The 13,129-nt window shown below is 43.2% G+C and overlaps 1 protein-coding gene across 2 annotated transcripts in view; it reads right to left on the bottom strand.

The window, feature by feature from the left end:
• Positions 1-10,031, bottom strand: part of LOC120050447 (transmembrane protein 163-like) — a 56,857-nt gene extending 46,826 nt beyond the window's left edge. For both annotated transcript variants that reach the window (XM_038997035.1, XM_038997036.1), the window contains exon 1: positions 9,518-10,031. In XM_038997035.1, coding sequence (XP_038852963.1) covers positions 9,518-9,692 — 175 coding nt within the window. In that variant the 5' untranslated portion in view covers positions 9,693-10,031. The remainder of the gene's footprint in view (positions 1-9,517) is intronic.
• Positions 10,032-13,129: the final 3,098 nt, after the last annotated feature.

The following is a 13,129-nucleotide window of genomic DNA, read 5'->3' as shown; positions in this document are numbered from 1 at the left end:
TGCTACCATCAGTCCTGTGTCATGCCAACAGTAAAGCATCCTGAGACCATTCGTGTGTGGGGTTGCTTCTCAGCCAAGGGAGTGGGCTCACTCAATTTTGCCTAAGAACACAGCCATGAATAAAGAATGGTACCAACATCCTCCAAGAGCAACTTCTCCCAACCATCCGGGAACAGTTTGGTGACGAAAATGGCCTTTTCCAGCATGATGGACCACCTTGCCATAAGGCAAAAGTGATAACTAAGTGGCTCGGGGAACAAAACATCAATATTTTGGGTCCATGGCCAGGATTCTCCCCAGACCTTAATCCCATTGAGAATTTGTGGTCAATCCTCAAGAGGCTGGTGGACAAACAAAAACCCACAAATTCTGACAAACTCCAAGCATTGATTATGCAACAATGGGCTGCCATCAGTCAGGATGTGGCCCAGAAGTTAATTGACAGCATGCCATGGCGGATTGCAGAGGTCTTGAAAAAGAAGGGTCAACACTGCAAATATTGACTCTTTGCATCAACTTCATGTAATTGTCAATAAAAGCCTTTGACACTTTTGAAATGCTTGTAATTATACTTCAGTATTCCATAGTAACATCTGACAAAAATATCTAAAGACACTGAAGCAGCAAACTGAGGAAATTAATATTTGTGTCATTCTCAAAACTTTTGGCCACAACTGTAGAGTGTTTGTAGACTAAGAAGAAAATATTAAGTGACAGTTTCATCAGTACGTGCTTAAAGAAAGTCATATCACAAAGATCACAGATGACAGTGCCCACCAAATCTATGACAATAGAGAACGAATTGTAAGCACCAAAAGTGTGTTTGTCAAAATAATATCTGAAAATGTCAGTTGTTGAACATAATACTTCTATTTGCAATAGCAATTTATGATATATGCAGTTGAGGAATATTCCATGTACCAACACTACATGTAGGACGGACATAAGACATTCCCACATACAGTATTTTTTATTTTGCCTTTATTCAACCAGGTAAGCCAGTTGAGAACAAGTTCTCATTTACAACTGCGACCTGGCCAAGATAAAGCAAAGCAGTGTGACACAAACAACAACACTGAGTTACACATGGAATAAACAAACATACAGTCAATAACACAATACAAAAGTCTATATACAGTGTGTGCAAATTAAGAAAGGAGGTAAGGCAATAAATAGGCCATAGTGGCGAAATAATTACAATTTCGCAAATAAACACTGGAGTGAGATGTGCAGAAGATGAATGTGCAAGTAGAGATACTGTTGTGCAAAGGGGCTATATATATATATATATATATATATATATATATATATATATATATATATATATATATATATATATATAAAATAAATTACAATATGGGGATGAGGTAGTTGGATGTGCTATTTACAGATGGGCTACGTACAGGTGCAATGATCTGTAAGCTGCTCTGACAGCTGATGGTTAAAGATAGTGAGGGAGACATTAGTCTCCAGCTTCAGTGATTTTTGCAATTCGTTCCAGTCATTGGCAGCAGAGAACTGGAAGGGCGGCAAAAGAAGGAATTGGCTTTGGGGGTGACCAGTGAAATATACCCCTGCTGGAGCGCGTGCTACGGGTGGGTGCTGCTATGGTGACCAGTGAGCTGAGATAAGGTGGGGCTTTACCTAGCAAAGACTTATAGATGACCTGGAGCCAGTGGGTTTGGCGACGAATATGAAGCGAGGGCCAGCCAACGAGAGCATACAGGTCGCAGTGGTGGGTATTATATGGGGCTTTGTTGACGAAACAGATGGCACTGTGATAGCAAATTGGAGGCAGTCTGAGTAGAGTGTTGGAGGTCATTTTGTAAATGACATCGCCAAAGTCAAGGATCGTCAGTTTTACGAGGGTGTTTGGCAGCATGAGTGAAGGATGCTTTGTTGCGAAATAGGAATCCAATTCTAGATGTAATTTTGGATTGGAGATGCTTAACATGAGTCTGGAAGGAGAGTTTACAGTCTAATCAGACACCTAGGTATTTGTAGTTGTCCACATACTCCTAGTCAGAACCATCCAGAGTAGTGATGCTATGCGGGTGGGCAGATGCGGGCAGCGATCGGTTGAAGAGCATGCATTTAGTTTTACTTGCATTTAAGAGTAGTTGGAGGCCATGGAAGGAGAGTTGTATGGCATTGAAGCTCGTTTGGAGGTTAGTTAACACAGTGTCCAAAGAAGGGAGACTGGCAGAGGTCCGGACAACAGGCCCTCCCATTTGACACACTGAACTCTGAGAAGTAGTTGGTGAACCAGGCGAGACAGTCATTTGAGAAACCAAGGCTGCTCAGTCTGCCGATAAGAATGTGGTGATTGACAGAGTCGAAAGCCTTGGCCAGGTCGATGGATACGGCTGCACAGTATTTTCTTTTGTCGATGGCGATTATGATATCGTTTAAGACCTTGAGGGTGGCTGAGGAGCACGCATGACCAGCTTGGAAACCAGATTGCATAGCGGAGAAGGTACGGTGGGATTCGAAATGGTCGGTGATCTGTTTGTTAACTTGGCTTTCGAAGACCTTAGAAAGGCAGGGCAGGATGGATATAGGTCTATAAATGTTTGGGTCTAGAGTGTCTCCCCCTTTGAAGAGGGGGATGACCGCGGCAGCTTTCCAATCTATGGGGATCTCACACGATACGAAAGAGAGGTTGAACAGGCTAGTAATAGGGGTTGCAACAATTGCTGCGGATAATTTAAGAAAGAGAGGGTCCAGATTGTCTAGCCCAGCTGATTTGTAGGGGTCCAGATTTTGGTTGTTGTGGGGGGTGCAGAGCTGTTGACCGGGGCAGGGGTAGCCAGGTGGAAACCAAGCCCAGCCTTAGAAAAACACTTATTGAAATTCTCGATAATTGTAGATGTATCGGTGGTGACAGTGTTTCCTAGCCTCAGTGCAGTGGGCAGCTGGGAGGAGGTGCTCTTATTCTCCATGGACTTTACAGTGTCCAAGAACTTTTTGGAGTTTGTGCTACAGGATGTAAATTTCTGTTTGAAAAAGCTAGCCTTAGCTTTCCTAACTGCCTGTGTATATTGGTTCCTAACTTCCCTGAAAAGGTGTATATCGCGGGGGCTATTCGATGCCAGTGCAGTACGCCACAGGATGTTTTTGTGCTGGTCAAGGGCAGTCAGGTCTGGACTGAACCAAGGGCTATATCTGTTCCTGGTTCAATTTTTTTTTTTTTTTGAATGGGGCATGCTTATTTAAGATGTTGAGGAAAGCACTTTTAAAGAATAACCAGGCATCCTCTACTGACGGAATGAGGTCATTATCTTTCCAGGATACCTGGGCCAGGTCGATTAGAAAGGCCTGCTCGCTGAAGTATTTTAGGGAGCGTTTGACTGCGGACCCATTACGGACGCAGGCAATGAGGTAGTGATCGCTGAGATCCTGGTTGAAGACAGCAGAGGTGTATTTAGAGGACAGGTTGGCCAGGATGATATCTATGAGGGTGCCAGAGTTTACGGATTTGGGGTTGTACCTGGTAGGTTCCATGATAATTTGGGTGAGATTGAGGGCATCTAGCTTAAATTGTAGGACGGCCGGGGTGTTAAGCATGTCCCAGTTTAGGTCACCTAACATTACAAATTCTGAAGATAAAATGGGGGGCAATTAATTCACATATGGTGTCCAGGGCGCAGCTGGGGGCTGAGGGGGGTCTGTAACAAGCGGCAACAGTGAGAGACTTATTTCTGGAAAGGTGGATTTTTAAAAGTAGAAGCTCGAACTGTTTGGGCACAGACCTGGATAGCATGACAGAAATCTGCAGGCTGTCTCTGCAGTAGATTGCAACTCCACCCCCTTTGGCAGTTCTGTCTTGGCGGAAAATGTATACACATACATAAAGGCATTTTTCAGCTATGATTTTACCACTCAGAATCCAGAATGGATAAGACAATGGGGCCAGCACAGGATGTAATACACCCTTACAACAATCTACTTTTTGATCTTCTTGACTTCTTATCTGGTAAACTGCTACTATGTGTCAAGAAAAGAGCCCCAATTAGGGGTTAGTTTACTCCAGTAAAAAAGGGCTGGTTTAGATGAAAAACTATTGCCCTGTGTCCCCGTTCATAGGGGCATGAGAGACTAGTCAGTGGTAGAATTGAGTTGGCACTTTATTGTCCCAAACACCCATAGACCCACAAGGTTGAGGTTACTGATGGACAGTAATTAGTAATACATTTTTTTTTTTGCATTGATGCATTGTCTTCTAACTGTCCAAGAATAGGATCCAAAGTGTTAGGAAATATTTGTTCCCATAAATACAAAGGAGGATATCTCTCCTCATACTAGAGGTCGACCGATTATGATTTTTCAACGCCGATACCGATTATTGGAGGACCAAAAAAAGGCAATACCGATTATTGGAGGACCAAAAAAAAGGCGATACCGATTAATTGGCCGATTTTTCTTTCTTTGTAATCATGACAATTACAACAATACTGAATGAACACTTATTTTAACTTAATACACTGCTCAAAAAAATAAAGGGAACACTAAAATAACACATCCTAGATCTGAATGAATGAACTATTCTTATTAAATACTTTTTTCTTTACATAGTTGAATGTGCTGACAACAAAATCACACAAAAATTATCAATGGAAATCAAATGTATCAACCCATGGAGGTCTGGATTTGGAGTCACACTCAAAATTAAAGTGGAAAACCACACTACAGGCTGATCCAACTTTGATGTAATGTCCTTAAAACAAGTCAAAATGAGGCTCAGTAGTGTGTGTGGCCTCCACGTGCCTGTATGGCCTCCCTACAATGCCTGGGCATGCTCCTGATGAGGTGGCGGATGGTCTCCTGAGGGATCTCCTCCCAGACCTGGACTAAAGCATCCGCCAACTCCTGGACAGTCTGTGGTGCAACGTGGCGTTGGTGGATGGAGCGAGACATGATGTCCCAGATGTGCTCAATTGGATTCAGGTCTGGGGAACGGGCGGGCCAGTCCATAGCATCAATGCCTTCCTCTTGCAGGAACTGCTGACACACTCCAGCCACATGAGGTCTAGCATTGTCTTGCATTAGGAGGAACCCAGGGCCAACCGCACCAGCATATGGTCTCACAAGGGGTCTGAGGATCTCATCTCGGTACCTAATGGCAGTCAGGCTACCTCTGGCGAGCACATGGAGGGCTGTGCAGCCCCCCAAAGAAATGCCACCCGACACCATGACTGACCCACCGCCAAGCCGGTCATGCTGGAGGATGTTGCAGGCAGCAGAACGTTCTCCACGGCGTCTCCAGACTCTGTCACAGGTGCTCAGTGTGAACCTGCTTTCATCTGTGAAGAGCACAGGGCGCCAGTGGCGAATTTGCCAATCTTGGTGTTCTCTGGCAAATGCCAAACGTCCTGCACGGTGTTCTGCTGTAAGCACAACCCCCACCTGTGGACGTCGGGCCCTCATACCACCCTCATGGAGTCGGTTTCTGACCGTTTGAGCAGACACATGCACATTTGTGGCCTGCTGGAGGTCATTTTGCAGGGCTCTGGCAGTGCACCTCCTTGCACAAAGGCGGAGGTAGCGGTCCTGCTGCTGGGTTGTTGCCCTCCTACGGCCTCCTCCACGTCTCCTGATGTACTGGCCTGTCTCCTGGTAGCGCCTCCATGCTCTGGACACTACGCTGACAGACACAGCAAACCTTCTTGCCACAGCTCGCATTGATGTGCCATCCTGGATGAGCTGCACTACCTGAGCCACTTGTGTGGGTTGTAGACTCCGTCTCATGCTACCACTAGAGTGAGAGCACCGCCAGCATTCAAAAGTGACCAAAACATCAGCCAGGAAGCATAGGAACTGAGAAGTGGTCTGTGGTCACCACCTGCAGAGCCACTCCTTTATTGGGGGTGTCTTGCTAATTGCCTATAATTTCCACCTGTTGTCTATTCCATTTGCACAACAGCATGTGAAATTTATTGTCAATCAGTGTTGCTTCCTAAGTGGACAGTTTGATTTCACAGAAGTGTGATTGACTTGGAGTTACATTGTGTTGTTTAAGTGTTCCCTTTATTTTTTTGAGCAGTGTATAATACATCAATAAAATCAATTTAGCCTCAAATAAATAATGAAACATGTTCAATTTGGTTTAAATAATGCATAAAAAGTGTTGGAGAAGAAAGTAAAAGTGCAATATGTGCTATGTAAGAAAGCTAACGTTTCAGTTCCTTGCTCAGAACATGAGAACATATGAAAGCTGGTGGTTCCTTTTAACATGAGTCTTCAATATTCTCAGGTAAGAAGTTTTAGGTTGTAGTTATTATAGGAATTATAGGACTACTTCTCTCTATACCATTTGTATTTCATTAACCTTTGACTATTGGATGTTCTTATAGGCACTTTAGTATTGCCAGTGTAACAGTATAGCTTCCATCCCTCTCCTCGCTCCTACCTGGGCTCGAACCAGGAACACAACGACAACAGCCACCCTCGAAGCAGCGTTACCCAAGCATAGCAAGGGGAATAACTACTCCAAGTCTCAGAGCAAGTGACGTTTGAAACGCTATTAGCCCCGCTAACTAGCTAGCCATTTCACATTGGTTACACCAGCCTAATCTCGGGAGTTGATAGGCTTGAAGTCATAAACAGCGCAATGCTTGAAGCACAACGAAGAGCTGCTGGCAAAACGCACGAAAGTGCTGTTTGAATGAATGCTTACAAGCCTGCTGCTGCCTACCACCGCTCAGTCAGACTGCTCTATCAAATCATAGACTTAGTTATAACATAATAACACACAGAAATACGAGCCTTGGGTCATTAATATAGTCGAATCCGGAAACTATCATCTCGAAAACAAGATGTTTATTCTTTCAGTGAAATACGGAACCGTTCCGTATTTTATCTAACGGGTGGCATCCATAAGTCTAAATATTCCTGTTACATTGCACAACCTTCAATGTTATGTCATAATTACGTAAAATTCGCGCAAATTAGGCAGCCCAAACTGTTGCATATACACTGACACTGCGTGCAATGAACGCAAAAGTAGTGACACAATTTCACCTGTTTAATATTGCCTGCTAACCTGGATTTCTTTTAGCTAAATATACAGGTTTAAAAATACATAATTCTGTGTATTGATTTTAAGAAAGGCATTGATGTTTATGGTTAGGTACACATTGGAGCAACGATACGCACCGCGTCGATTATATGCAACGCAGGACACGCTAGATAAACGAGTAGTATCATCAACCATGTGTAGTTGACTAGTGATTATGATTGATTGATTGTTTTTTTATAAGATAAGTTTAATGCTAGCTAGCAACTTACCTTGGCTTACTGCATTCGCGTAACAGGCAGGCTCCTCGTGGAGTGCAATGTAATCAGGTGGTTAGAGCATTGGACTAGTTAACTGTAAGGTTGCAAGATTGAATCCCCCGAGCTGACAAGGTAAAAATCTGTCGTTCTGCCCCTGAACGAGGCAGTTAACCCACCGTTCCTAGGTCGTCATTGAAAATAAGAATGTGTTCTTAACTGACTTGCCTAGTTAAATAAAGATTAAATAAAGGTGAAAAACACCAAATCGGTGTCCAAAAATACCGATTTCCGATTGTTATGAAAACTTGAAATCGGCCCCAATTAAAATCGGCCATTCCGATTAATCGGTCGACCTCTACCTCATACCTCTGGCACTTTAGTCAGACTGCCAGACTGTGCACCACAGAGCCAATCAGGAGAGAATACATACAGGTCAACGGTGCCAATTGAAAGTCAAGGGGTGTGTCTGTGCCTTTTGGATTACTCCCTCTTTACAGAGAACCCGTGGTTCAAGTGTGCTCTGCCCATGTCTGAAAGTGACAGAGCCAGCAGCCAAGAGAGTTTTTAACAGTATGTCATAAAAAAGTATTACACTGATGAACGTATGTAAAATGCTAATATGTATTAGATCCAGTACAATGGAATAACTAAGACCTGAATTTGAATGCAGCATTTTCTGATTCCTCCTCCTCTTTCTGTCCAGCAGGGTCAACCAAAAACACTTGGCCTGATGGTTCATGCAGATACTGGGGAAGCAATATAGAAATGTATTGATCCCTTAAATGACTTTACTATTAAATGACCCATATCACAACCCTTATACCTCTTCACAAAAATGTACCTAAATCAATTTTGGGGAAATGATTTTACTCACAAAAGACGTAGGAATTGATTTTCCCAGTTAGAAATAGTAGGCCATGCATCAAATAACTAATTTAAATCAGAAAAACGAATCCTCAAATGCAATATTTCATTTTGTAAGTTGTCTGCAGGTGGCTTGTTGTGAATGCACTCAAATATCAAGTCATGTAAACTGCGTTCTAATTCTCAACGTAGAAGGATTTGTCTTCATGTACAGTATATGAAAGTGATGCTATAAAAAGGATTCTTTCACGTTACCAAGCTCACGGTGACTGACAAATCACTGCCTATTACTGTGATTAAAAAGAGCATATGAAATACTGTTTTTCATGAGGCCTACCTGTGCTCCTTCCTTTAAGCACCTCCGTTTGAACACCTCTCCTGTCCTTCATCCATTCCACATACAGCCATTTGCGGATCTTTTCAGTGTCCATGTGAAAGAATTATTGCGAGGATGAAACATTTTTTGACAAAAAATGTTTTTTAAACAGCCATGTAAAAATGAAGGCCTGCAAAGCTTACAGATTTAAGTCTAATAGCATGAGATGAAAGTAGACAAACATCAGAGTGTGCAATATGAAGGTATAGTCAGTGGACATTCTGAACCTTGTTTGAAGTCACTAGGTCACATGACCAAGGAGCTATTGAAATTCTACATTTTGAAAAATTCATGGAAACCCATGTGAGATAAAAGTGGACAAACTAAAGGGTGTGCAATGTGTAGGCCCACTTAGTGGACATTCTGAACCTTGTTTGAAGTCACTAGGTCACACGACCTTGGAGTTAATGAAACTTTACATTTGGAAAAATTCATGTAAGATCCTGTGAGATGAAAATTGACAAACTAAAGGGTGTGCAATATAGATGAGTAGTCAGTGGACACTGAACCTTGTTTGAAGTAAGTATGTCACATGACCAAGGAGTTATTGACATTTGAATGTAAAAAAAAGCTTGTACTTTGTTCACGCTCTCTAATTCAACTAGGAATACAAGACGCTGCTCACATTTCCACATGTTTATTAGTTTTGGAAAACAAATGAATGTCTAAATCGTGAGAATAAGACCTGTGCAATGTTGTGCGCAATTTTTCCAACATCATGACACTTATTTGGAGTCTGTGGCTCAAGTGGTTTGAAAGCTATTGAGGTTTGAAAGCGCGAATATCCGTCGAATATCGAACTTGAAACTGTCTTTACCTCGGTAACTAAATAAGTGTTACGGCTGCCTTACTATACCCCCTTCAACTAAAGTCTTAACCATAATTGTTTCAGGTATCCAGTCTGCTAAGAGACAACAATGTATAATGGAAATTCGAGACATGCTGGGAGTAGCCCGTATGCGTATTGTATTTTTGTTTGATTTGTCATAGATATCGGCCTACCTTGCCCCTCCACGCTATCGCTAATTTTCATCTCCTGGTCCAGCTTGAATTTAGGGTGGCTGTTGATTTGGGGTGGCTGTTGATCTGTCGGGTCGCACTGGCCGTTCACAGTCAACGGATCGTCAATAGTGGGATCTGGTATGGTGCTCACCCGGTCTGAGTCTGAGTCCGTCATTGTTCTAAATTGCGGTTCCAATTAGGCAACTCCAAAAACGGTTCCAATTAGCATTCACCTCCAGCATTGACCGCGCGGTGAAACACCGCTTCCCATTCATTTCAATGGAAGGAAAGTTGAGAGAGAGAGGGGGACCTTTAGAAGCAGAAAAAAAACTTTTCCCAACTTTATGCAAATCACCAGCGGCGACCGCTGGGCGATGACCAATCATAGGGAGCGGTTCCCAAGACGAATTTAACGCCACGCGACCCAATGACGGAGACTTTCTTCAGCGAAGATGACTGACAAAGAAACTAGGATGGAAGCAAATGTAAGTGATTCAAACGTCATAACGAATCATCCAAAAAATGTACAGTTGACAGGAATATGTTAGTTAATGTAGAGACAAACGATTATGCATATTTTAATCATAAAGTAAATTTTCGAAAATCGCGATTTAGCAAGCTAGCTAACTAGCTAACATTAGCCAGCTAGCTTTATGGGTGTTGTGACATGAGTATGAAATTGTAAGTCTGGTTGTTTAACGTTTTAGGGACTCCTGAAACAACCAGCAAACCAGGCTGTCGTCTTGTGAAACAGTGGATGTAAAGAATCTAGCTAGCTAAAGCATTTACTGCAAATTGAATGAACAAATTTGTGAGCTTGCCTTACTGATATTTTCCATGCAATGCATATTGATGAAATAAAGTAACTAGCTATGTTCTTGCTTATTGTGCAGTGGAGGATAAAAATGCCTGTATGCCTCTGGATCGGCTATCTAGCCCATCTATGGACCCAAACGTTTGGTATACATATTAGTTCAGAACCTAGCTATGAACCTCAGCTATCATAGCCAGTTGTATCAACTTCAAAACACTCTGAATGACATTAATGAAGCCTATGGATTGAGTAGAATATAATAACTTTGTGCTAAGGATGCAACTCGTATATACATGTAGTTATTACCATGCATGAGATCCCCACATTGTAGCTTGTACATTCAGTATATTCACTGATCATGTACCCTACCTTGGCAAATAAAGGTGCAGATCAGGGTTTTTTTGTGTTTTTTTCCCACCTTTATTTAACCAGGTAGGCAAGTTGAGAACAAGTTCTCATTTACAATTGTGACCTGGCCAAGATAAAGCAAAGCAGTTCGACACATACAACAACACAGAGTTACACATGGAGTAAAACAAACATACAGTCAATAATACAGTAGAAAAATAAGTCTATATACAATGTGAGCAAATGAGGTGAGACAGTGGAGGTAAAAGGCAAAGAAAAAGGCCATGGTGGCAAAGTAAATACAATATAGCAAGTAAAACACTGGAATGGTAGATTTTCAGTGGAAGAATGTGCAAAGTAGAGATATAAATAATGGGGTGCAAAGGAGATAAATAAATACAGTAGGGGGAGAGGTAGTTGTTTGGGCTAAATTATAGATGGGCTATGTACAGGTGCAGTAATCTGTGAGCTGCTCTGACAGCTGGTGCTTAAAGCTAGTGAAGGAGATAAGTGTTTCCAGTTTCAGAGATTTTTGTAGTTCATTCCAGTCATTGGCAGCAGAGAACTGGAAGGAGAGGCGGCCAAAGGAAGAATTGGTTTTGGGGGTGACCAGACAGATATACCTGCTGGAGCGCGTGCTACAGGTGGGTGCTGCTATGGTGACCAGCGAGCTGAGATAAGGGGGGACTTTACCTAGCAGGGTCTTGTAGATGACCTGGAGCCAGTGGGTTTGGCGACGAGTATGAAGCGAGGGCCAGCCAACGAGAGCGTACAGGTCGCAGTGGTGGGTAGTATATGGGGCTTTGGTGACAAAACGGATGGCACTGTGATAGACTGCATCCAATTTATTGAGTAGGGTATTGGAGGCTATTTTGTAAATGACATCGCCGAAGTCGAGGATCGGTAGGATGGTCAGTTTTACGAGGGTATGTTTGGCAGCATGAGTGCTTTGTTGCGAAATAGGAAGCCCATTCTAGATTTAACTTTGGATTGGAGATGTTTGATGTGAGTCTGGAAGGAGAGTTTACAGTCTAACCAGACACCTAAGTATTTGTAGTTGTCCACATATTCTAAGTCAGAACTGTCCAGAGTAGTGATGTTGGACGGGCGGGCAGGTGCAGGCAGCGATCGGTTGAAGAGCATGCATTTAGTTTTACTTGTATTTAAGAGCAATTGGAGGCCACGGAAGGAGAGTTGCATGGCATTGAAGCTCATCTGGAGGGTTGTTAACACAGTGTCCAAAGAAGGGCCAGAAGTATACAGAATGGTGTCGTCTGCGTAGAGGTGGATCAGAGACTCACCAGCAGCAAGAGCGACATCATTGATGTATACAGAGAAGAGAGTTGGTCCAAGAATTGAACCCTGTGGCACCCCCATAGAGACTGCCAGAGGCCCGGACAACAGGCCCTCCGATTTGACACACTGAACTCTATCAGAGAAGTAGTTGGTGAACCAGGCGAGGCAATCATTTGAGAAACAAAGGCTATCGAGTCTGCCGATGAGGATGTGGTGATTGACAGAGTCGAAAGCCTTGGCCAGGTCAATGAATACGGCTGCACAGTATTGTTTCTTATCGATGGCGGTTAGGATATCGTTTAGGACCTTGAGCGTGGCTGAGGTGCACCCATGACCAGCTCTGAAACCAGATTGCATAGCGGAGAAGGTATGGTGGGATTCAAAATGGTCAGTAATCTGTTTGTTGACTTGGCTTTCGAAGACCTTAGAAAGGCAGGGTAGGATAGATATAGGTCTGTAGCAGTTTGGGTCAAGAGTGTCTCCCCCCTTTGAAGAGGGGTATGACCGCAGCTGCTTTCCAATCTTTGGGAATCTCAGACAATACGAAAGAGAGGTTGAACAGGCTAGCAAATAGGGGTTGCAACAATTTCGGCAGATCATTTTAGAAAGAAAGGGTCCAGATTGTCGAGCCCGGCTGATTTGTAGGGGTCCAGATTTTGCAGCTCTTTCAGAACATCCGCTGACTGGATTTGGGAGAAGGAGAAATCGGGAAGGCTTGGGCGAGTTACTGTGGGGGTTGCAGTGCTGTTGACCGGGGTAGGGGTGGCCAGGTGGAAAGCATGGCCAGCCGTAGAAAAATGCTTATTGAATTTCTCAATTATAGTGGATTTATCGGTGGTGGCAGTGTTTCCTGTCCTCAGCGCAGTGGGCAGCTGGGAGGAGGTGTTCTTATTCTCCATGGACTTTAGTGTCCCAGAACTTTTTTGAGTTTGTCTTCCAGGAAGAAAATTTCTGCTTGAAAAAGCTAGCCTTGGCTTTTCTAACTGCCTGTGTATAATCGTTTCTAGCTTCCCTGAAAAGTTGGATATCACGGGGGCTGTTCGATGCTAATGCAGAACGCCATAGGATGTTTTTGTGTTGGTTAAGGGCAGTCAGGTATGGAGAGAACCAAGGGCTATATCTGTTCCTGGTTCTACATTTCTTGAATGGGGCAT

This window comes from Salvelinus namaycush, chromosome 7, assembly GCF_016432855.1.
Source record: "Salvelinus namaycush isolate Seneca chromosome 7, SaNama_1.0, whole genome shotgun sequence".
NCBI classification, from domain to species: Eukaryota; Metazoa; Chordata; class Actinopteri; order Salmoniformes; family Salmonidae; genus Salvelinus; species Salvelinus namaycush.
Note: the sequence above shows the minus strand (reverse complement) of the source record. Positions and strands in the feature narration are given on the sequence as shown.